Below are 25,095 nucleotides of genomic sequence, written 5' to 3' on the forward strand. Positions count from 1 at the left end.
GGGGGGTTCCCTTCTCACCTTGTTTCCGCGTCCTTGGCCGGTCCAGGGGAACCGAACCCCGAGAGCGGGCGATCGCCGGGGCCGGGAAACAGCTCGGGGGGGCCGGAGGAGCTGGGGTTGCGTGGCTTGTTGACGGGGCTCTCCATGAAGACGGAGGAGCAGGAATCCTTGCGGAAGGACTGACGGACGGGCGAGGAGCGGCTGGGGGGGCCCGAGTAGGGGCTGTGCGGGCTCTGCCCCGGCTGCACGTCCACCATCTTCTGCGGGGAGGAGGGGGGCATGCGGAATCCCAAGCCGGGTCCGTACGTGTCGCTGTAGATGGGCGCGTTGGGCTTGTACAGGCTGTCCTCCAGCTCCGTCTGCAGGGCGGCCGCCGAGTAGGTGCTGAGCGAGCGAACGGACCCCCGCTTGTACAGCCCCCCCGAGTAGCCGAAAGGGTCTCCCATGCCAGCCAGGGACTGGGTGGAGGTGATGCTGAGCCGGCCCTCGTGCACCATGCCGTAGGGATCGGCGTACAGCCCTTCGTTCTTCACCAACACCACGTTCTTCCCGGCCAGGTCTTCGTCCGGCTTCACGTCCCGGCGCTCCAGGATGGCGCTGGGGCTGGGGGAGACGCCCTGGGCGGGCGGCAGGCTGGAGAGGCGCTCGGCGTGATGGACGGGGCTGCCGGCGTAGGAGGGCGGGCGGCCCCCGCTGTAGGACATGCGGGAGCGGGACGGGGAGGAGGACTGGAGCACCGGCGGCGGGGAGCCGGAGGCGAGGTGGGACGCCGGGGACATGTTGTTCAGCCGGCGGGTGGGAGATGACTCCCTGGAGGTGTACACCATCTCCCGCTGCGGAAAGGGGCGAGGCGGGGGGGGGGGGGGTCAGCACGGCGTCCCTGCGGGCTGGCCCCCTGCCCTTGCTGTCCCTGGCTGGGACCCTGCCCCGCTGCCCCCCCTCCAAGGACCAAGGTCTGCAGCTCCTGCGTCTTCACCTGGCCTCGGCAAACGGCAGCTCCCGCACCCCCATCCAGGAGCGGGATGATTTATTCTGATGAATCCCCTAATTATCATGTTTATTACCCTGCTGTCAGGCTCCAAACATCCATTCTCTTAAAGAAACACTTAACAGCGCTGGAACTGGGCAAGACGAATCGCGGTCATTACTCCTTCCATAAACACACGCAATTACCAGTCCCTGTCTCCGTCCCTTTCTCTCTTTACTGGTCCCAGCCCCCGGGGTGCGCCCGCACCGCAGGCTCTCCCCGTGACTCCCCGTCCCCCCTTACCCGCAGGTCGCCGTTGGTGATGTGCGAGGCTGGGAACGAAGCATAAAGCGGCTCTTTCCGGTAGATTTTAATGATGCTTCTGTCCTGGATGTCGCTGAAAGAAGAGGAAGAGCCGTGAGCATCCCAGACAGGCAGCCGCCGAGCCCCCAGCAATTCCCAGCCACGGGACTGCCCCCGCACCCACCCTTCTGCTTTCATCCCACTAATTTCCTCGCTCGTGATGCTCGTAAAGAAAGGAAAAATCAAGTTGCGGTGGATTCCCGAGCCCCCCAGCCTCACCGGACATCCTCCAGCTCGTAGAAGACGTTGCGCGACTCGTCCTTGATGAGGATGGCGGTGTTGGGAGACTTCAGCATCCCCATGGTGAGCTTCTGGGGGAACATGTGGACAATGAGGGCGTGCAGGGTGTCCATGCTGCTGATCTCGTGGGTGATGTGGACGCGCCTCGTCTCATCCCCGAACTGCAGGAAAAGGACCCCTGGAAGCAGAGGGAGCGGAAAGCGGTGAGGTGCGCCCGAACCTCTTCTCCACTCGACGCCGAAGACGTGACGCAGGTTTGCCCCCCTCCTTGGAGGTCCCTGTGTACGCCCTCAGGGACCTCTGGCCACCCAACCTCACCCTGGAGCAGCGAGGCCGAAGGCAGCACAGCATTCAGTGTCCCCCGCTCCTCCTGGGGTTATTTGGGCAGATACAAACCAACCCCCCCGCACCTGGCACACGCCGGCATCTGCCGGCCGCCACGGGCCGCGGTGTCTGTTGGTGGCCAGGCAGGTACGTGGCACCCGTCCCGCGGGATGCCGAGCCCCGGGGCTACCTGGCGATCGCAGCTTTGTCTGGCTGGTGGAGCGGGACAAGGGCAAGCTCTGCCGGAACCGATTCATCCTGTTGAACCCCAGGGGCAGCTCCGCTTCCGACATGGTTTCCAGGGATTCGGCTGAGGCGAAGGAGAGTTTGGCTTGATCGGCCAAGCCGGGCTGGGAGCCCTGGGAGTGCCGGGAGCTCCTCGTCTGGAAGGGGAGAGGGGAGAGGTGAGAGGGGAGCTGCGCTGGGTACCCCAGCCCCGTCTGCTCCCCGGGATGCCGGTGTGCTGCTCCCGCTGCTCCTCCAGAGCCTGGGATGGAGCGGTTTGTGTGATGCTTAGCCGCATCCGGGGATGCTCCATCCTGGATCCCCAGCGGGGTCAGCACACCGACGTGGTCCAGCCGTGGCGCCATCTCCTCCTCTAAGCACGTACCACCACTTACAGCCCCCTTTGCCTCCTGCAATCCCTCGCTGGCGTTTTCCGCTCCCGGGGCTCGCGGCACTCTGCATTTCCAAGCCTCCCGGTGCCATTCCAGCCACCTTTGAGGTCCCCCAGCAGCAACCCGCTCGAAATAAAACCAGCGCGAGCTAGCTGGCGACAGAGCCGGGGCTCGCATGCAGGCGCTGGAATAACCTTAGCAATTACAGGAGGTTACACATCCATTACGCCAATGAACCAGCTCCCGGGAAACATAAATGCCCGGCTTATTCTGGAAGCAAAGCAGCGGCAAGGTTTATGGCTGCCTGAGCCGGGGGAACGTAATGGGTTTGGGTTTATAGCGGTAAAAATTTAATATGCCAGGAGTCCAATTTCACATGGCCGCGCGTGTGTATCCACCGCGTGAACGTTCCGGCTACAGACACGGGTTTTCTGCGCAAACATCTCCCAACGCGCCGCGGGGGCCCCGTGCCACAGGTACGCCCCCCCCCCACACCCCCCGCCCCGGCAGCGGCGCCAGCGCTGCCTGCCCAGACCCCGAAATACGAGGCTTGATTTTCCAGACACCCGTTCGACGTCGGCAAATCAAACCGGGAGAACAAACGGCTCCTGGGGTGCGGAAAAGGCAGCGTGGAAGGGACGACAGCTCTATTTTAACACCGAAAAGAAAAATCAATATGAAATGATAACAGCCATCACCGTCATTTAAATTAGACATTAATTGGAAGATTTAATTAATCCTGCGGGGCGGGGTTTTCTAGGACTTGAAACGTTCTCGCTGTAGCTAATTGCTGGAAAATTGAGTGCTTAGTTGTGGTGCTGTTGTTTTAGCACAAAGCACGCTGGCAGATGCTTGAAGTCTTACATCAAGAGAGGGAAGCGGGGCTGGAGCGAACCTGGGCCGGCGCATCCACCAGCCCCATCCACGGGGGGCCTGGGGGGCCGTGGGAGACCATGGGGGGCTTTCCAGCGGGTAAGGAAGCTGCGGTGAGCGGGAGGCGATGGAGAGGCCCGGTCTCCTCTCCCCCATGTTCACAGCATGCAGGTCTTTGGGGTGTAGAAGGTGTTTTTTTGGAGCTCCCAGCCCTTGTACAGCCCCAGGAAACCTGGAGGGCTCGTGGTCCCCTGGCTCCCGCCCCAGGAGGGGTTCTTGGGCAAGGGAAAGTGCAGGGAGCCCATGGCCAGGATGCAACCCACGCTGCCAGGGCTGCCCTTGAGCCTGGCTCTGCTCCCCCGGCAGCCCTTTCCCCTCTGCTCCTTCCCCTGCCCTGTCTCCATCCATCCCTCCACCCCTCCATCCCTCCATCCTTCTCTCCATCCATCCCTCCTTCCTTCTCTCCATCCATCCCTCCTTCTCTCCATCCATCCCTCCATCCCTCCTTCTCTCCATCCATCCCTCCATCCCTCTCTCCATCCATCCTTCTCTCCATCCCTCCCTCCATCCCTCCATCCATCCCTCCCCGCTCCCCTCCCAACTCACCCCCAACCAGAGCTCACATCTGGGCTGGACATGAAAATCTGTGGAGCTCTCACAGGAGGTGACGAAAGGCCGTTGGCACGCACGCACACACACACACACAAACACACCCCCACACACCCGCCTCCCCAGGATGTGTTTTGTCGGGAGAAGATAATCATAAGAACAAATTGATTGAGCCGAGGCGGGGGGGGAGATCGCTGCCTCCCCCTCCCCGTGGCACGACAGGACGGCGCAGCCCGCGTTGCCATGTAGCATCCTTGTTGCTAAGGGCTGCTGCCGTCTGCGTGCCTCGGCACAACACCCCAGCCACCGCGGTCCCTACAGCCCCACAGCACGACACCCTGATGCACCGCGCTCCCTATAGCACGACACCCCAACACACCATGGGCCCTAGAGCGCAACGCCCCAACCACTGCCGTCCCTACAGCCCCCACAGCACAACACCCCAACCACTGTGGTCCCTACAGCCCCCATAGCACAACACCCTGATGCACCGCGCTCCCTATAGCACGACACCCCAACACACCATGGGCCCTAGAGCGCAACACCCTGATGCACTGCAGTCCCTACAGCCCCTAGAGCACAACACCCCAACCACTGCGGTCCCTACAGCCCCTAGAGCACAACACCCCAACCACTGCGGTCCCTACAGCCCCTAGAGCACAACACCCCAACCACTGCGGTCCCTACAGCCCCTAGAGCACAACACCCCAACCACTGCGGTCCCTACAGTCCCTAGAGCGCAACACCCCAACCACTGCAGTCCCTACAGCCCCTAGAGTGCATCACCCCGATGCACCGCGGTCCCTACAACCCCATAGCGCAACACCCTGATGCACTGCACTCCCTAAAGCACAACACCCCCACACACCATGGGCCCTAGAGCGCAACACCCCAACCACTGCCGTCCCTACAGCCCCCACAGCACAACACCCCAACCCCTGTGGTCCCTACAGCCCCCATAGCACAACACCCTGATGCACCGCGCTCCCTATAGCACGACACCCCAACACACCATGGGCCCTAGAGCACAACACCCTGATGCACTGCAGTCCCTACAGCCCCTAGAGCACAACACCCCAACCACTGCAGTCCCTACAGCCCCTAGAGTGCATCACCCCGACCACTGCAGTCCCTACAGCCCCTAGAGCACAACACCCCAAGCACTGCAGTCCCTACAGCCCCCACAGCACAACACCCCAAGCACTGCAGTCCCTACAGCCCCTAGAGTGCATCACCCCGATGCACCGCAGTCCCCACAGCCCCCACAGCACAACACCCGACACACCGCGTTCCGGTGGGATGGCTGCGGGAGGGGGTGCCCAGGAGAGCTGCCCTGCTCCAGGTGAGCCCGACCCCTCCTGCCTCTGCCCGGGGGCTGCAGCTGACCTCAAGTAATTAAGCTCATCTGCTGGAGCTAATTATGGCATCAGTCAAACAAAAAAAAAAAAAAAAAAGGAAAAAAAAAAAAAAGGAAAAAATGGTCAAGATGGAAATTAATGGCTTTTTAGCCCGGAAGGGAGTGTTCTGGCCTGCTGCTCAGTGGGATGTGCTCTCCCGGCCCGAGCAGGGACCCAGCGGCCCCACAAAGCCCTCAATGGCACCGTAGCGAGAGCCACACGTGTGTCCCCCCCCGGCACCCCTCACCGCAGGGTCCCTCCGGGGATGCGGGAACCCCCGTGATGGGTGCAGGGCACCCACCAACCCCGGGGCCACCGCGGGATGCTGGCGAGCTGGAAAGGACGGAGCCGGTGGAGTGAGGGGGGGCTCCAAGCGCTATTTTGGGGAGGGGGGGGGGTTGGTGTTTCTCTGCCATTTCTTGCCTGTGTCCATTTCAGCCACAGCGGCTCTGCCGCTCTGGTGCAGCTGCGGGATCCGGGTGCCCACGGATCCGGGTGCCCATGGAGTCCCTGCAGGGGGGAGGACAAGATGCCCGGCGAGGCGGGAGCCCAGTGGCTGCTCCGTCCTTGGCCTCCAGCGGCCCATTAATGAGCCGACTCCGAGGGAATTGTTTTTTATTGCTGCGCCTCGCTAATGACTTCTGCTGCTACACGACGATAACTGACAACCCGGCCCCCACACATCCTGACCCCCGCCCGGCCGGCAGCCCCCCGGGGCGGCTGCGCTCCCCCCCAGCCCCATCACAGCACTCACGGAATAGCTGGGGCCGGAGCACTGTCACTGAGGCCGTGGCACACCCCGAGCGCGTCGGGACCTGACACTTCCGTGCGGCTTCATCCGTCGCCGCGGGGTCTAAAACGGGTGCCCAGCTCCCTGCTTTGCTGGAGATGCTTCGGGGCGGGGGGGGGGGAAAAATCCTGCCCTGCTGGGTGCCACCCTGGGATGAACAGTGCCTGGACCTGTCTGTGTCACTGTCTGCGTCCTCAGGATGGATGTCCCCTGCTGTCACGGGGGAAGATGTCACCCCGCCGAGCGCTGCCCATCCGGAGGACGGGGGACGTGGGGCTGCAGGGGCTGCCCCGGTCCTGGGGAGACGCATGGGTCCCTCTCCCCGTGCCCGTGCTGGGGTTGCGTGGGCTGAGCTTTCCGTCTGATACAGGATGAAAACAAACGTCAAACCCTCGCCGTCGTCTCCGGAAGGGACCGGCTATCCTCCGTCCGGCCCAGACCGTATCACACGCCGCAGCCGAGGAGGAGACAGCAAAGGCTGCAGCAGCCAAATACAATAACGATCCTCATTTCCTCCTGCTTCGGGAGCACCCTCCATCCCAACGGCCTCACCTCCCCGCATCCCGCGGCCGGACCACGGCCGGGATCGCTGCTGGCGCCCAGGCACCCTACCCAGGGCACCGCTCCGCGTCCTGCCGGCTGCAGCCATGCAGGATCCCCCCCGCGCGCAGCTCCCTGCTGGGGACGGCTCTGGGGGTGCAGGATAAATCCCAGCCGCTGGCCAAAACCCTCCCTGGACCCCCAGCCTGGGAGCAAAGCCTTTTTGCCCCCTGCTTCTCGGTTACGTCCACCCCCAGGGGCAGTTTTGCCTGAGCCCAGACCCGCACGCAAAGGGCTCCTGCAGCTTCGCAAGAGCCCGATGTCCCCTGTGGGCACCGAGATCTTTCCCTGCGGCACCTGAAACCCACCCGCGGTGGCAGCCGGGGGACAGAGGGGGGGACACGCCAGCTCTCCTGCTCGCTGTCCCTGTGCCGCGGCGATGCCACGCTGGGAGGTGACCCATTTCTTGCTGAGCCAGCGTCGCAGCAGAGGGGCAATAACGGCGCCGGGCTGATTTCTGCCACGGCAGCGTGTGCGGGGAGCCATCGGGGCAGGGCTGGCTCAGTCCCCCCCAGCTCAGGGCCAGCAGCAGCCTCTCCCCCGAGAGGGAGCGTGGGAAGCCGCGGGGTCGGGGCAGAGAGTGAAGGGACGGGGAAGGAGCGAAGGGATGGGGAAAGAGTGAACGGACAGGGAAGGAGTGAAGGGATGGGGAAGGAGCACAGGGACGGGGAAGGAGCGCAGGGATGGGGAAGGAGAAAAGGATGGGGAAGGAGCGCAGGGATGGGGAAGGAGCGAAGGGATGGGGAAGGAGCGCAGGGACGGGGAAGGAGCGCAGGGACGGGGAAGGAGCGAAGGGACGGGGAAGGAACGAAGGGACGGGGAAGGAGCGCAGGGACGGGGAAGGAGCAAAGGGATGGGGAAGGAGCGCAGGGATGGGGAAGGAGTGAAGGGACGGGGAAGGAGCGAAGGGATGGGGAAGGAACGAAGGGATGGGGAAGGAGCGAAGGGACGGGGAAGGAGTGAAGGGACGGGGAAGGAGCACAGGGATGGGGAAGGAGCGCAGGGATGGGGAAGGAGCAAAGGGATGGGGAAGGAGCGCAGGGATGGGGAAGGAGCGCAGGGATGGGGAAGGAGCAAAGGGATGGGGAAGGAGCGCAGGGACGGGGAAGGAGCAAAGGGATGGGGAAGGAGCGCAGGGACGGGGAAGGAGCGCAGGGACGGGGAAGGAACGAAGGGATGGGGAAGGAGCGCAGGGACGGGGAAGGAGCGAAGGGACGGGGAAGGAACGAAGGGACGGGGAAGGAGCGCAGGGACAGGGAAGGAGCGAAGGGACGGGGAAGGAACGAAGGGATGGGGAAGGAGAGAAGGGATGGGGAAGGAGCGCAGGGACGGGGAAGGAGCGCAGGGACGGGGAAGGAACGAAGGGACGGGGAAGGAGCGCAGGGACGGGGAAGGATGCAGCTGCCCAAAAGCAAAACAAAAGCCGCCCAAGGCCACGGGGAGCTCCGTCCCCAGCTGGCACCGTGGGGGAGGAAAGGTGTCGAGGAGCAGCTTCTGGGACGCGGGGGACGGGGTGATGGGCACCGAGGCGACGGCCACGGCGGCCTGCCCTGGGGAAGGCACTTGCTGTCGGCCAGGCAGCGGTGTAAAGCCCCCCGGGAGCCCCTGCGCGCTCCGTAGAGCAGAGGAAATCTCGCTGGTGCAGAAGCATCAGCAGAGCTCTGCGCCCTGGGAGCGCCCCGTGGCTGCTGTTGTGGTGCTTCTCCCAGGGAAAACCCCCTTGGAAAGTGCCCGGCTCCCCCCAGGCCCCTCCCGGGGACAGCAGCGGGAACAACCCCCCCGCGCCAGGGGGCCAGGAGCACCCCCAGCTCCTCCAAACCTCCCTGGGAGCCTTATATAAAAGAGGTGGGATGGGGAACGCGGGGAGACTTGGGGGCTGTTGTCTTTTATCACCCCAGAGCTAAAAAAAGACACAATTAAGCGATTCTTTTAGCTCCTAAAACTCCCAACAATCCCTTTACCGTCAGCGCTGAAGCAGCTTCATTACATCTGCCTGGGTAGATAAGGATGCTTCGCTCCCCCTTCTCTCCCCTCCCTCCTTCTCATCCCCATCCCTCCTTCCCTTCCTCCACACCCCTTCTCCAGTATTACCCTCCCCGGCTTTGCAGGCTGAACGCTCCGGGATGGAGGGATGGAGCCGAGGTGCCGGCGGTGTCCGGGGGACCTGGGTGAGGAGCGGGGTGTCCCTCTGGACCCGGCGGTGACGGGCACCCCAGTTCTCCCGCTGGAGAAGGGGCAAGCAGGGGAGCCTCTGGGTCTCGATGGAGAGCCGAGGTGGGCGCAGGGAAGAGGGGGAGAGTTTAGGAGGGACGAGGGGCGGAGAGGAGGGTGGCAGGAGGGGTTTGGAGGGAGTGGAGCTGGGAGAGCCGGGGCAGAGGAGCAGCTCTGGACCTCCCGCAGGGCACTTAAAAGAAGATGAGGAGGGGGGGGAAACCCAAGAAAAAATGCGTGGGGCGAGGATTCTGCCCTGGGATGGAGCAGGGCACTCTGCAGCTGTTCCCCTGCAAAACTCAGAGCCACCGGAGCTGGTCACGCTCATTAATATTTCCGCTCACTTCCTAACGAGAGCGGCGAGGTTGACCCTGCAAAAGGACCCCCGGTGCCGGAGCGGAGGGTTTGTGCCAGCGGAGCGAGCCCCCACCAGCACCTCGCTGCTCCCCGCGGTGGCTCCGCGGGCAGGGTCGCGCTTCGCCTGAGCAGAAATCAGCCATTCCGGGCCCGTTTCTGCCCGACCCCTCTGTACATCGCACGCAGCCGCGCTCCGCAACCTGCGCTGCTCGGGGCTGTTTCAGCCACGGCAAGAATATTGTTAGCGATGAGGAGACCGGGCAGTAGAAGGGGGGGGTCCCTGAGCCCCCTCTGCAGCCTGTCCTGGCGGAGGCCACCCCCTCTTCCCCCCAAAAACCAGCCAGGACAGCCCGAATACAGCCCACCAGCACCAATACAGACCTGCACTCGCAGCTGGGATGGGTAAACCCTCGCCGTGCTAATGCCACCAGCAGCGCCGTGCCCCCAGCTCAGCCTGTCCCCAGGACCCTGCCGTCACCGTGCGAGGCAGCCCGGGCCGTGCTGGGCAGCTGCTGGCGGGGCTGGCTCCGGCGGCAGCCCCCAGACCCCCCCAGCTCACGCTCCATCCCACCCCATTGGCAGGGACGATGCACTGGGGCGTGCTGGGGCTGGCCGGGCATCGCCCTCGCCGGGGGTGGACGGAGCCCGGTGTTGGTGCCAGGCAGCTGTGCCACCACCTCGCCACCTCCCGTCTGTTTGCATCCCCGCTGCCGCGCCGCATGAGGGGGATAAAGGCGAGGGACCCCTAAAATCCACCCCAGGCCAGCTTGGGAAACAGCTGGCACGGAGCTGGCAAGCCCAGCCCTGGGCAGAGCAACGCAGCCGGTTATTTACCGAGTACATAAAGCCCCGGCTCCAGCCCCTGGTTGGACACTGAGCTGGATTAATTCCTCTTAATCCCCCTCTCATCGTCTAATCCAGCATCTGACTACGGGCCCCATCTGGCGGTGTGCTGAGCTCTCAGGATGGGCGCTGGGTTCAGCAGCCCCGCGGTCCGGGCTGTGCCAGGGTTGAGGAGACCCCACCGGCCTCCAGCCGCGATGCTGGGAGCAGGGAAGGACATTTCGGCATCGCTGAGCTGCGCTGGGAGTCAGCCCGGGCTCTGCCCTGGGACCAGGGTGAGCCCCCGCACCTTTCGGTGCCATCTCCTGGCACAGCATCCCCCAGAGCCAGGGCTGGGAAGAGCCATGGCAGAGGGTAAGAGGGATGCGGGGTCCCACCTGATGCTTCTTGGACCCTTGCTCGCCACCACTCTCCTCCATCCCTGCCTGACTCCCTATCCATAAAAAAAAAAATAGCAAAAAATAAAAATATCTATAAAAAAATAATGAAAACACCTATTTCTCTCAGCCGTTACCTGCATCCCTGCCCCTGCCTGCGTGCACATCCCCAGGGCTGACGGGGAGCATCTCTGAAAGCCTGGCCCAGCCCACTGCTCCCAGCCCACACCGTTCCCTGGGTAAATGTATCCCGGAAACAAAGGGATGGGGAAAAAACAGTGGACGCAGTTCCTTTGCCCACCCCACACCTGGAAAAGCATTTCCATGGCCATTGCAGGTGTAACCCCCATCCCCAAACACCCAGGCTCAGCGCGGCGTCACCAGGAGCTGTGGGACAGAGCCTCCTCCATCCCATTCTTTAGAGAGAGGTGTCTGTGCCGGGGCAGCTCGATGGGGAAAACCTCCCCCAGGGGCTGGGGGTGCTCCCGGTGCCTGGAAAAGGGCTGGAAAAGTGGCGGTTGCACCAAGGCGGGGCTGGGGACCCCGGCCCCGCTGGGACCCCAGCTGGGCGAGCGGAGCGGGGAAGCGGGGCCGGAGCATCGGCCGCTGGGCTCCGCGCTGCCGGCGAGGGTCAGCAGCGAATGAGGCCGTTAGCAGAGCTGGGAGAAAAACAACATCTGTCCCTCCCGCAGCTCTGCTTCTGTCAACATTTCCAAGGAAAATTTTAATTGAAATTTGAAACTTTTTTCTTTTTTTTTTTTTTTGAAGCAGCTCTGGGAGCCGTTAAAGAAACAGAGGCAGAGGAGGGAGGGATTTCTAGATATTGCAATTTTCCACATTTCCCGCAGCATTCCCCCTCCCCGTTCCTCTGCCTGCCTGGCCCCATCACAACATCACTGGTGGGGGCTGCAGCCAGGCCAAGCTGGTCCCACCTCTTTGCTTGGGGGTCATTCGGCCCCGGCCTCAGCAAGGTGGTACCTGCACTTCCTTCCCTCCGGGATGCTGGGATGAGATCCCAGCACCTCCGTCCCACCCTGGACCACAGTAATAGTTGGAGGGGGTCCTGGGGGAGGGCGGGAGGGCTGTGCCATTAGTGCCCCGGGGTGTGGGACGGTGGTGCCTTGCAAAATGAACTCCAGTCCGGACACCCCCTCGGAGGCTCCCCAGCCTGCCCAGCTCGCACGGGTGGCAGCGGTGACCCGCTGCGGCGCTGACCCCTCTGCAAACCAACCGATGCCAGCGCGTCACAAACCGCTCCATCCCTCCATTCATTCCTTCCTAACAAACTCCGCTCAGCCTTAATTATTGATGCTCCCAGAGAGTGAGTCAGCGAGGAGCTGCCGGCTGTTCGGTAAGAGGAGCAGAACCCAGGTAACGGGACACTTCCCCAGCAGACGACTCCTCACCTCCAGTCTGGCTGAAATCCCCTCCCGGCGAGCATCTCCGACCGGGATGCAGCATCCCCGACTAGGATGGAGCATCTCCGACCGGGACGCAGCATCTCCGACCACAACGCAGCATCTCCAACCAAGATGCAGCATCCCTGGCCAGGACACAGCACTCCTGACCAGAACGCAGCATCCCCCACTGGGATGCAGCATCCCCCACTGGGACGCAGCATCCCCCACTGGGACGCAGCATCCCCGACCAGAACGCCGCATCCCTGACCAGGACACAGCATCCCCGGCACCTGAGCATCCTCTCGCTGGTCCCCCCCCACCCCAGCCCAGGCATCATCTTTCCAGTTTCAAACCAGTTTCAGACAGGGCAGGGCTGCGGTGCCACCACGCTCCTGCACGTCCCAGCTCGGGCGCTTGCTCCCAGCGAGCAGGGACCGAGCGGATGCTGCTGAACCCCCCCCCGCGTCCTTGCGCAGCATCTCACCCCAGCTCCACCAGCCAGGAGAGCCGGACTTCAGCAAAGCCTCCCGGCAGGGAGGGACTTCCAGCAGCCCAGCTCCTGCCCCCCGAGACGGAGGAGCCGGGAGGTGCCCAGCTGGGAAGAAAAAGGGGAAAAACCAGAGGTAACTGGGGCTGCAGCAGCGAAGGTGGAAGAAACAAGAGGCCCAGGGTGCTCTGAGCATCCTACCAAGGGATGTTCGATAAGTCCCCCCATCCGAGGGGGTTGTGGCCTCTCCATCCCCCTCCGCCGGCACCCACCCCTCTCACCCCGCCTGGCTCTCGCCGCCAAATTAAAAGCGTACCGCTCACGGCAGCAATAATTCATCCAACGTCTAATGCTCAACATTTTGTCAGGATTATCCCGATTAACCCAGAATTAATCCTGATCTCAATGTTAACAGGATTAGCGTTAAAATCGGATTAGGTTTTTTTTTTTTTTAAACCGGACCCCTTGACTAAAGGAAGGGTCTTTCCCCACCAGATGTGCACAGCCTGCTACCGGCAGCCAGATGTGCGCAGGAGCCGGGCAGGAGCTCGCTGCCCTGCGACGGGCCCCACGCAGGGGTGGAACGGGGTACCCCTGCAGGAGCATCGCCGTGACACCAGCATCCATCGCTCCTGCCCGGCAAAGCACAGGAGCCACCCAGCCCGCTGAAGGTGACGAGCAGGAGCTGACACCGGGATGTCGTATTTCCAAGCGCAAAACACCCTTTTGCCCTCAAACATGGCCCGGCCGGCTCCACGGGGGACACGGGTGGCTGCTTGCCCCCTTCTCTGCATTTTTTTTCCCCTTCCTGCTGGCACCATCAGCCTCCTGCCTTCGCCTGCCTGATGAATATTTAAAAGCCTGGGTCCTCTGCAGCCTCATGAATATTGACGGCTGCTGGTTGCCCGCTGCGGTGATGGTGGTCCCTCTCCATCCCTTGTCCCTCTCCGGGCACCGGGGTCGGTGGCAGCGTCTGCCCGGCGGAGGGGAGCGGGATGCCCGCACGGGAGAAAGCAGCTCCAAGGGCTGTCCCCGATGCACCATGCCCTCCGGCCACGCTGAGAGCTCTGCGTTCAGCCCCCAAAACACCCGTTTTCTTCCCAAAAGCAGGGGTGGAGCGGTCTCGCCGCTAGCAGTGGGGCAGCAGAAGGTGCCGGTGGCCAGGGCAGGGCTGGGACAGGGAGGGGACGCGCGGTGCCCACTCATCCCCACCTCCCGGCGCGGGGTGCGACCTTGGCTCCCACGAGGAAGGTAATCACCAACCTCCCGGCACCGGCAGCCAGGCTTTTGTTCCTGGCGTTCTTTTCCCAGTGCCTCGACCAGGCTTGTCCAGGCTGGCATCCGTGGGGAGAGGAGCATCCCCGCCACGAGACCCCACACAAATGGGCAGGGGATTGTCCAGAAATCACCCTGATCCGGCACTTCCCCGGAGGCTGAGGCGGCCCCAGGGGATGGATTATGGAGGGGTAAGCGGCAGGAGACGCTTTTTGGGGGTGAGGGTGCCAGTCCTGCCTCCATCCCTGCCACCTCGGCCCCAGCCATCCTCTTCCTCGCCGGGGCCGAGCGGCGGCCGCGGCCGATCCCCGCTCTCTCTGGCGACGCTGCTTTGTGTGACATCATCTTCCAAAAATAAGCAAATTACCGCATGCCCCGCAGGGAGGCCGGCGGGTGGGGAGCAAAGCCCCGCCTGAGAAAGCGGCAGAAAGGGGGAGACGGGGGGAGAAGGGACAGGCCCTCGCCGGGGGTCGCGGGGCTGCAGCCCCCGCCGGAGGGGAGCCGGCGCAGGCTGCAAACCAGCGGGGACACTCGGGTGAGCAGCATTAGTGACGGGGACTCCACAGTGACAGGTGACAAGGCTCAGCTCTTTGGCATTTGAGGCATGATTTGCTCTAACAGCTGTACAGAGGGAGGCCGGGCTCTGGTGAACATGTGCGGGCGCCTCTTGGGAAAAAAGGCTGGGAGGGGCTGGTTTGAAGCGGAAAAAAAAAAAAAAAAACCAGCAAAAAAACAACTGTAGCAGCAACAGCTGTAGGTAAACAGCCCCAAATCCGACACGCCGGCCCCGCTGCCGCCGCAGGTCGTGCCGGTACTCCCAGGCAAGTCACCTGGTCCCACCGTGCCTCAGTTTCCCCGTTCCTACACTAAGGACGCGACTCTCATCCCCGCTGCCATAATAAATAGCGACGACACCCAGGATCAGCACATCGCCCAGCACCGCAGAGCAGCGCCCGGGGCCAGAAAACCAGCAAATTCCCCAAAAGCAGAGCGCAAGGAAGAGCTGCTCTTCCTCCCCGGCCGCCCCAGCACATCCCAGTGCCCTCCTCTCGTGAGCGACAGAACACGAGGCAGTCAGTGGCGGTCCCTGAGGAGCGCGGCAGCCACCGAGGCCGGCGGGGGGGTAGGGGAGGAGGGTGTCGCAGGAGCGGCAGGATTACAGGAGCTAAGCCTGCCTGCTATTTGTTCGTCTCCTACGAGTAAATACCCGCTGCCCGCTATAATACCGGCTCAGCAAAGGGCCTGCCGGTGAGATGGAAATAGCTCCCCGCTACGGAGACGCGGCATTCCCAGTAAGCCCAGAGCCCCGGCCGTGCCGGAGGAAGCGGAGGCACAACCCCAAGCCCCCATCCATCAGCAGTTACAGCACAACGCGGGTGACACAGCCCCAGACGCTTGGTTTTAAAGGCAAAAGTGTCCTGTCCGTGTCGTCCCCCCCCCCACCGGCTTTCTCCCTTCCACATCCCAGTCATTTTTTCCCCACGAGTTTTTGCTTCAGTCCCTTTGATGTTCTTTTAAACTCCCGGCACCACCGGAGCTGGGGCGATGCTCTGCCTTCGGTTCTCCCCGTTCCTCCTCTGGCCCACGAGTGACGGCGAGGGGCCAGCCCACCCCCTGCCTTGGCACCGCGGGAGCCCCCAGCCCCCCCAGTATGGCACCGCAGCTCTCTGCGGCGCAGCCCCCTCCCCACTGCATCCCTGGGGAGGGATCTGCCCCCCCGGCCAGCGCCAGGGATGTGTCCCTGGAGTCCCCAAGCCCTGCAAACCACAGCCCCGGAGAGGCTGACACCCAGATGGGTTTGAGTCGCCCCAAAACAGCAGGGATGGGGGCTGTGAGCCGGGTTGGGGCTCAGGGGATGGAAAGGCGGGTTGGGTACCGGGCTGCCCCCGCCGAAGGATGCGGGCATCTGCCTGGGGACGCGGGGACCGGCAGCAGCGTGACGATGGCCACGGAGCGACTGGATCGATGGCTCCGTGAGAGCACACGGCCCGAGCCAGCGGGTGGGAAGGGACATCCGTGAGCCGAGCGGGGCTGGCTCAATCCAGAAGCGAGCGTGGAAGCCGCAGGGCTGCGCCGGGGCACGGGGCAGGGGGACGGAGCGGGGCAGAGGCTGCGGCAGCACCCGCGGGCGCAGCCAGGACAAACGGCTGGGGCCGGCGCGGTCTCTGGGACCCCCCTCCCCAATGACGGCACCACCACCGACACACAAGAGCATCAGACAGACAAACACAGCAATGCCGGCCCCCCCCTTCCCCCAAATCCCACGCCCGGAGAGCCCCACATGGCAGCCAGCCCCTGACACTGCCTGTCCCCGGGGAGACGGGGGGGTGCCAGGGCAGGAGGGGGCAGGCCCTGCCCCCGGGACCCCTCAGCAGCAGGACGCCACGTCCCTGGGTGTCCCTGGGAATTTGGCACAGCCCCTCCCACCACCCCATCCCCTCCGCCCCCCATCAGCTGGGGGTCTGGCCACAGGCCCCCCCCCCATCTTTGGCAGGGGGACGGAGAAGGGCTGGCTCTGCATGGGAGGGGGCACCGACAGGGAACCTGGCGGGTCGTGGAAGTTATATTCTGGGGAGCGAGCAGGGAGGGGTGGAGGGGGGGAACAGCTTTCCCAGCTGAAGACCAAGCTTACGGAAGACCCCAGGGGACGCAGGTGGCTGCGGTGGCCTCGAGGAAGCCCCCGGCACCTGCTTGCCGGGATCAGCCCCCCCGCAGGGCTCTGCCCATGACAAGCCGTCCCCAGCTGCCGCCGGCTCATGCCCCACTTGGTAGCGGGGTCAGGCAGGCGGGGGCCTCCCTCGGCCGGGAACCGGGGGGTGATTTAACCCGTAACGCCCGGGAAGATGCTCCACTTCCAACGCAAAATCCTCCCAGGCTCGGGTGGGGAAATACGTAGTTATAGAAAACGCAGCCTCTGCGGTTGCAAACCACCCAGCCGCCGCCGAGGGGGACCCCTCTGGGGTGGGTGCCCCCCTAAAGCTTATCCCCGTTTCATTTCTTACTGACAAAAAAAATGGAGGGAAAAAAAAAAAAATTTGAAAAAAAAAAAACCCTGAGGTTTTTGTGCCTTCCCCCCCACACCCCGCCCCGGCCCAGGAATGTCCCCGAGAGCACGTGGCTGAAACCAGCCGGTGAGAACTCAGACAGCTGAATATCGGGGGAGCCGCCGCTCGCACGCCTTTTACCCGGCGAGTACTTCAAGAACGAAAACTCGGAACAAGTGCACGTTATTATGCGTTTTACGACTCCTCCGCTCCCCGCTGCCCAGAGAGGGAAGTGCCTGTTTTTTCCACGGGAAGAGCGAACCCACCGGGGGACAACACGCCAAGGTCACCCGGCAACACGCCTGACCTTGAAGCGTTGCCACCGCGTCCCCGGGGCGAGGAGGAGGGAGGCCGGGGAGCCGCGGGGACATGCGTACTTCACCCTGCCAGACAATAAGGCGACTGTTTGCGAGGTCCCCCGGCGCTGCCAGGAGACTCCCGTCAGGGTCCCCTTTGCGTCGCCGGGAAGAGGTGGGTTTAGGCACAAAGATCCCGGTGCAACACGGCAAACGCTAGTGTTCTCCCCCTTCTGCCGCAGCCTCCCCACCAACAGGCTGGTACCGTGACGCCCGAGCGACAGAGCAGAGGATGGAGACAGGGATGCGATGGGCGACGCGGGACAGGACGGGGCGGCCCCTTCCCCTCCCGCCGGGCTCAGCACCACCAGCCCAGCAAAGAACCGGTCTAGGGGTCCCTCAACACTCCAAATCCACACCAAAACCACGGTGTTTGCGTCGGAAAGCCCTTTCCTCCTCCTTCTCCGCCAGTGCCACCTGCCACAGCCCCCGTCCCCACACCCCCGCGTCTCCTGCCCATCAGCGGGGGATCAGCCCGGGGGCTGGGGAGGGGGAGACGAGGAACCCCGGGGGGGGGATGCGGTGCTGGGCAAAGGGTCCAGCGCAGAGAAGGGACCGCCACGGCGTGTGACGGGCGGCAGGGCAGGTCCCAGCACTCGGCAGGGCCACCGCCGGTGGGGACGGGCTCTGCTCGGCGGCTTGAGGAGGAGGAGGAGGAGGAGGAGGTGGAGGAGGCTGGAAACTGGAGCAACCTTCCTGTCTCTGCCTGGGAGCAGGCACATGGACGCAGCTCCGCAGGTGGGTTTTGGAGCCCATTTCTGTCCTTTTCCCGGAATTAAGGTCTCTGCTGCAATGAAATAACCGTGGGGTGACAGCAGGTGACAAGACACAGACTCATCCCGCCCAGAGAACAGGTTTGTATCTGCACAACAACTCGGCCCAAAAGCGTAACATCCTTCTCACGAGCTTAAACCGCTGCTGAGCTGAGAACGAGCTCCTTTGGCACGGGAATCCGCCCCAAAAAACCCCAGCTCCCGCCCCCCTACACAGACACAGAGATGAGGCGAGGGTGGAAAAGGGCATGCATTTCAAACAGAAGCATGAAAAATCAGAAATACTGACCTTAAAGCTCCAGTAGTTGGGTTGCTAACAAAACATAAAACAACAAAACAAAAGAAAACAAAAAACAAAAAAATACCATTAAGATTCTGCTTTGACTTTTCTTTTCCTTTTGAGATCTGTTGACTTTAAGCTGCGACATTAAACCTGCTCTCGCGTCGGCTTAAAGTCCCCTCCCAACGGGATGCTTGAGTTTCATGCTGCTCGGGGAAGCGGGATGGTGCAAGCGGGCAGGGACGGCGATGGGGATGGAATGCAGAGCGGGGCGCGAGGGAAGCCAAGCAGAGCAAAGCGGGGAGCGGGACGGCAGCGCTACCGGGGTCACCAGTATGCCCAACACCATCGCGGCACGTGCCGGTCAGGCTGCTGCCCTGGGGGTCGGTGCTGGAAGATGTAATAATTTTCATTTTTAAAGGGATCTTCCAACTCCCCCCCGCCTTTGCCCCAGCCACCTCCCTCTGCCGCTTCGTCGCAGCGTTGCCGGCAGTGTCAGGCCGATGTGCTGCAGCGAGTGACGGGAGCTGGCATCGCTCGCAGCCCAGCAAGCCCGAGAGCCGGCCAGCTTCCTTCTCCCAAACCACCCGCCGGTAGGCACCAGCGGGAGATCAGAGAGTCACAGGCTGGTAGGGGTTGGCAGGGCCCTCTGGAGACCACCCAGTCCCACCCCCGGCCAGAGCAGGGTCCCCCAGAGCAGGTGGCACAGGAACGCGGCCAGGCGGGGTTGGAATGTCTCCAGAGACGGAGACTCCCCCACCTCTCTGGGCAGCCTGTGCCAGGGCTCTGCCACCCTCACAGCAAAGAAGTTCCTCCTCCTGTTGAGATGGAACTTCCCAGGGGCAAGTTTGTGCCCGTTACCCCTTGTCCTGTCCCCGGGCACCACTGAGAAGAGCCTGGCCCCATCCTCCTGACACCCCCCCTTGAAGTATTTATAAGCGTTGATAAGATCCCCCCTCAGCCGTCTTTTTTCCAGCCTGAAAAGACCCAAATCCCTCAGCCTTTCTCCATCAGAGAGGTGTTCCAGTCCCCTCAGCATCTCGGTGGCCCTTTGCTGTCGCCTCTCCAGCAGTTCCCCGTCCTTCTGGAACCGGGGAGCCCAGCACTGGCCCCAGAGCTCCAGCCGTGGCCTCCCCAGGGCAGAGCAGAGGGGGAGGATGAACCTCCCTCCACCTGCTGGCCACGCTCTTCTTGATGCCCCCCAGGATGCCATTGGCCTTCTTGGCCAAAAGTGCCCATCGCTGGCTCATGGTCATCCCGTTGTCCCCCAGGACTCCCAGGTCTCTTTCCACAGAGCTGCTCTCCAGCAGGTCACCCCCAGCCTGGCCTGGCGCGGGGGGGTTGTTCCTCCCTGTGGCACCACAAGTCCCGAGGATGCTCGGAGCTGCGGCTCGCTGCCATGCCCACCCTCGGGCAGCGGAGCCGTGCGGAGCTTTGAGACTCAGGTCCCCTCCCAGGGCAGCAGGGGCCCGGCGAGTCCCCAGAGGAGATTTAGGTGAGATCTGGGGAAGAAATCGCTTGCTGTGAGGGGGGTGAGCCCCTGGCCCAGGGTGCCCAGAGAAGCTGTGGCTGCCCCATCCCTGGAGGGGTTCAAGGCCAGGTTGGACGGGGCTTGGAGCAACCTGGGCTGGTGGGAGGTGTCCCTGCCCAGGGCAGGGGGTGGCACTGGGTGGCCTTTAAGGCTCCTTCCAACCCAAACCATTCTGTGATTATGATTCTATGACCGAGAGCACCCCGGGCCCCAGCACCCCCAGCACACCGCGCCGCCGGACGGGGACGGGGGAGCTCCCCCCCGCTGCGAGCAAAGCAGAGCAGCTCAGAGCAGGGCACGCGCTTGGCACAGCATCACGAGAGCTTCATCCCCCGCCCGGGGCTGGTCCCCAAACGCCCGGGGCAGCAGCTCCGGCTCCAGCGGTGCCGAGACTGGGCTCGGGCAGGTGGCGTACCCGGCCGGAGGCTACATCTGGTGACAAGCAGCACAATCCACCTTGCTGGAAGGGGAAGAAGCATTTCGATGTCACCGAGACGTGCAGCTGACGAGGGGGGTGGGAGAAACGGGCACAGAGTGGCTTTTGTCCCAACGGTCTTTTTATTGGGATCAAAGTTCTCGGCGGCTCTTTCCTCCCCTTTCCCACCCACCCATCGCCTTGCTTTTTTACAGCATTCATTTCCCCCACCAGAATCACCGTGGCTGCAATCCTCGTTTGTTACTCAGAGGATGATTATTTTATTATTACTATTATTATTTTAAATAGAAAGCAAGCTCCGGTCCCCGTCAGTCCCTGCAAAGCCCAGAGGCTGCCAAGGAGTCTCCCATCGCGGCACTCTGGGAGCGGAGAAAGACGTTGCAACAACCTTAAACCATCAGGGAGTATTTATCCAAGGACTTTAACAATCCACTCACAGAGTTCCTGTATTAACCCTTCTGCTGACAAGGTACATAGAGGTCTATTATACGTGTATAAACACAAACGCACTTGTTAGACCCGTCTCGAGCACCAGCAGGACGCTCTTATTCCAATTCAAGACGCAGTTCACCTTCAAGTTCCACAAGACTTCAGTAGACCCAGACCAAGTTCTGCCTCAACCAGACCAAAACTGGTTTAAAAGTGATTTAAGTCAAACAAGGGCAGTGTTTTCATGCAGATGAGCCTCAAGGCACAAAGGTCTTTTCCAAGGGCACACCGTGACTCAGAAACAGAACCAGAAATAGCAGTCCCGAGCCGTGATTACCAGGCACTATTAGATAACAACCAGCAGGATCCAAGCCTACCCTGGCCACATAAAGCTTTTCCAAAACACCGGGAGCTTCAAAGTGAAAAAACGCCTTTCGCTACTAAACGAAGCCATCCATCCTATCCAGCAATTAACATGCCAGCTGCACCAGCAGCGCTCTGCAGCCTCAGCTCCCGGGGCAAGATGCTGGGGAGAAGATGCTGGGGGGGGCGAGATGCTGGGGGGGACGAGATGCTGGGCAAGATGCTGGGGAGAAGATGCTGGGGGGACAAGACGCTGGGGGCAAGATGCTGGGGGGACAAGATGCGGGGGGGATGAGATGCTGGGGGTGGCGAGATGCTGCAGGGGGGGGGAGATGCTGGGCGGACAAGATGCTGGGGGAAAAAGACGCCGGGAGGGTGAGATGCTGAGCAAGATGCTGGGGAGAAGATGCTGGGGGGGGCGAGATGCTGGAGGGACGAGATGCTGGGCAAGATGCTGGGGAGAAGATGCTGGGGGGACAAGACGCAGGGGGGACAAGACGCAGGGGGGACGAGATGCTTGGGGAGGGGGTGAGATGCTGCAGGGGGGGTGAGATGCTGGGCAGACAAGATGCTGGGGGTAGAAGACGCTGGAGGGGGCGAGATGCTGAGCAAGATGCTGTCCAGGCAAGATGCTGGGGAGAAAAGATGCTGGGGGGCGCAAGATGCTGGGGGGGGCGAGACGCTGAGCAAGATGCTGTCCAGGCAAGATGCTGGGGAGACGAGATGCTGGGGGGGTGAGATGCTGGGGGGGGCGAGATGCTGGGGGGGGGCGAGATGCCGGGGGCAAGGCGAGGCTGGCAGCACCGGTACCTGCCCGGCCACGCACAGGGGCAAGGCCCACGTTGCCGCGTTGCCGCGCCAGAGGCCGAAGCAGGGCCGGCAGCGCGCTCCTCCTCGGGCAACGGCCGCCCATCTCGCTGCCGGGGCGAGGGCTGCGGGATTGCATCAGCTCCCGAAGGGTTTGACGTGCCGCGTCTCGACTCGGAAACGTCTCGAGCGAAGCAGCGCAGGGCAGCAGTGTTGTAACCCTGCTTCTCCTCGGCAGCCCCCACCCTACCCCCCCACAGACCGGGATGCCGCTGCCCTCAATAAATCACAGCCCGTTTCAAATGGACAGGAGTAAATCCTTCACCCCCTTCCCTTGCCAGACTCGCGCCCTCCAGCAACTGGTTCTCCCACCTCACCAGAACACCCAGGCAAGGAAGGGGGACCAGAGACCCCCCCCAAGCCGGGGAGGGCAGCGCCTGGTCCCTGGAGGGATGGATATTCCGCCTTCACCCCGAGGGATGCTCATCCCCCTCCAGGCCCCTTTGTGCTTGGAATGGCCCCAAGGGGCTTCACAATGGTTTGGATATTTCCGCCAAATACTCCAAGCACTGCTGGGAAGAGTTGTGGCCAAACCAGTCTGTCCCAGTCCCCCAAGGGCCCCCATCCAGTTTGTGGCAGCAGTTGACGCTCCTGACTTTTTCCTTCTCTGACTTCCCCCCCCCCCCGCTTCATGCTCTTTATTTTGCTGTTGAAGAGTCTCAGTAATTTTCCTCAGACCCTGATATTACTGATCCTATCTCGTGCCAGCCCTTGGTATGTATTTTATTTATTATTTTAGGATGACTGGACAGGCTTATCAAAAAGTCCATAAATTACATCCCCACCGCACACAACCGCTCCACATCAAAGCGACGATGAGCTTGTCTGAACCCCAAGTGCCGTGGGAGGGAATCGGGAATCTTCTGGAAGAGATTTGGGCTGGTTAGCGTGACCCAGAGCATGTCCAGGAGGGCACAGCACGGCACCCGCCCTCTCCCGGCTCTCTGGAGGAGCCCACCTGGGTCCAGCCCCACAAAAGCCCCTCGGCTGGCAGCCCCAGGAATGGTGCGGGACCCCCAAACCGAGCTGGGGGGGCTGGATGGGGGTCGGGGATGCACCGCCTGCCCTGCAGGAGAGGCAGGACCATCCGGGGCCGACAATCTGGAGCTGCCTGCCAGGGCCAAGCGGGCGACGGACACCCCCACGCAGACCTTCGCGGGGGGGCTCCATCTGTCCTCGCAGGCACTGCTGCCGCCCCGGCGCCGTGCCCAGCCCGTCCTGCCCTGTCCTCGTCCTCCGCCCACCCCGGAGCTCCCAAAGCGAAGAGAACGCGTTCCCCCAGGGAAAAAGGTACCCCGCTCCGGGCGCAGGCTGTGCCCAAGGTGGGGGCAGTGACGGGGGACCAGGGCAGCGCGAGCGGCCAGCGGGTCCCCCAGAGGGACGGAGCAGGGCCAGCGAGCGCCGCGGCAGCCGGCCAGGCTGGCAAGGGTGGATTTGTACAGAGAGAAGGGAAGAGGAGAGGGCCAAGGTAGAATTAACATATCGCTGGCTCTTCAAAAGCATCAAAGGGAGATAATGGTCTGCGAGAGGATTTGAAGCGACAGCCTCGCCACCGCCGATAAAACAGGCAGCTCCGCTTGCAGCAGAGCTGTGCAGAAGGTGGGAAGAATTACAAAGGCTGAGATTGTAATTACAATGAAAGTCATGTCCACCATGCCGCAAAATGATGGACTAAGTAGGCCGGGGGGGCCCCCCCAGAGCACAGGCGTGTGTGGGAGCGCGCGGGGAAGGACGAAAACGGGGGTCGAGATGCTCCCGTGAGCCCCCGGCCGTGAGGGCACCCAAGCGCACGGGAATGCTGAGGGATGCGCCCGCGCGCGCACACACACACACACACACACACACTGCAGAGGGGAGGAAAACCAGAGCTGGGGGAACGTGGAGAAGAACGTTTTGTAGTTAAGTTTTTTTAAAAAAATAAAAAAATAATAAAAAAACCTAGTCTTTGCGGTCGTCCCAGGAGAAGAGCAGGAGGTAAATGAAATCCAAGTGAGTCACTGCCTTGACCGAGGCAGGCTTCCCCTGGTTAGCAATTACAACACAAATCTGTTAGCGATTAACAAGGCAGGACCGAAAGCGTCCCTCGAAAATGGACAGCAGCAGCATCCCCAGCCCGCTGCGCCGACGGGAGGGACGGAGGCAGTTTCATTGGCTTTTTAATTAACTCATTTTCAGGAGTTCCAGTTTCTGATAGAGTCCCCCTCAGGCACAATGGCTTGACAAACAAAAAAAATCTCCTTGAAAAATAACAGTAAAGTGAATTTAATCTGTTTCTCCTTATTAAAGTTTTCTAACGCTTTTCAGCGCAAGAGAAACTGAATTAAGGTGGAAACAGCGAAGTGACAAGATAGAGGGTGGAACGCAAAGAGCGGCCAGACAGAGTGAGGAGCGACACCGATGCTGTGCGCTGCAGATACCGTCAGCCGAGGGCTCGCGATTCTTGCCGAAGGACCTCTCCAACCTCAGCATCCCGGCACGCAGAACAAGGCGGGATGCGGGAGCGCTGGCTCCCATCAGACCTGGGTTCCTAAGGGACCTCGGGGGGCCACCCAACCCAGACCCCGCCGTGAACAGGGCACCAAAGCGCGCGCTTTGCCCCTTCTCTTCCAGGCACAGGCACCTTTAGGCAGCGGTTTGGGTTTTACTCCACCTCTTTCTCTTCCAAAGAGGCTCTGATGGCCGTCAAGAGATGCCATCAGAGATGCCATCGCAGGTTGTCACAGCCACCCGATGGCTGGCATCACCGACAGGGCCCTGGCCCGGCTGCAGGGCTCAAAGTTTGCCCGCAGGACCGCACCGTCCCTCTGACCGCCCACGCACCAGCCTCCGAGAGACGTCTCCCAGACAGCCTGGGGGATATTAAAGCACAGATGCCCTTGGACATTGCCGGGTTTGCGCCCCCGACCCTTCCTCAAGCCCCCTCCTTGCCCGACGCCAAGACAAAGCCAGGCAGCAACAACATCTCCCTATAGCAACGCAGCCCGGGTAGCGGCGCTTTAAAAATCTCCCTTCTGTGGCTCCACGTCCAAGGTCAGGGTCCCCTCTCCCGCTGCAGGTTCCCTGGGCTCTGGGCTTGGTGCTCAGCACGTCCTCAGCCCGCTCATGATGGGGATGGGGGGGGTCTCTGCCCCATCAATGCCCGGCCCCCCAGCACAGGGGCCAAGGGCATCCCGCTGGGAATGGGAGCGGGAGCAGGGGAACGGGAGCCGGGCCAAAGGTTTTGGGGTTTTCCTTGGGGAACGAAAGCAGGAAAACCAGGCAGAAGTTGGGCAGATCAGATTGCCGA

The 25,095-nt window shown here is 62.4% G+C and overlaps 1 protein-coding gene across 10 annotated transcripts in view; it reads right to left on the reverse strand.

Moving 5' to 3' along the window:
- SRCIN1 (SRC kinase signaling inhibitor 1) overlaps nt 1–25,095 on the reverse strand; it is an 83,263-nt gene that overhangs the window by 17,099 nt on the left and 41,069 nt on the right. For 9 of the 10 annotated variants that reach the window (XM_063354650.1, XM_063354649.1, XM_063354648.1 and 6 more), the window contains 5 exons: nt 18,193–18,216; nt 2,085–2,277; nt 1,550–1,748; nt 1,271–1,364; nt 19–833 (listed from right to left, as the gene is read on the reverse strand). In XM_063354650.1, coding sequence (XP_063210720.1) covers nt 19–833; nt 1,271–1,364; nt 1,550–1,748; nt 2,085–2,277; nt 18,193–18,216 — 1,325 coding nt within the window. The remainder of the gene's footprint in view (nt 1–18; nt 834–1,270; nt 1,365–1,549; nt 1,749–2,084; nt 2,278–18,192; nt 18,217–25,095) is intronic. The other variant, XM_063354647.1, reaches the window with a different exon arrangement.

This window comes from Chroicocephalus ridibundus, chromosome 17, assembly GCF_963924245.1.
Source record: "Chroicocephalus ridibundus chromosome 17, bChrRid1.1, whole genome shotgun sequence".
NCBI lineage: Eukaryota > Metazoa > Chordata > Aves > Charadriiformes > Laridae > Chroicocephalus > Chroicocephalus ridibundus.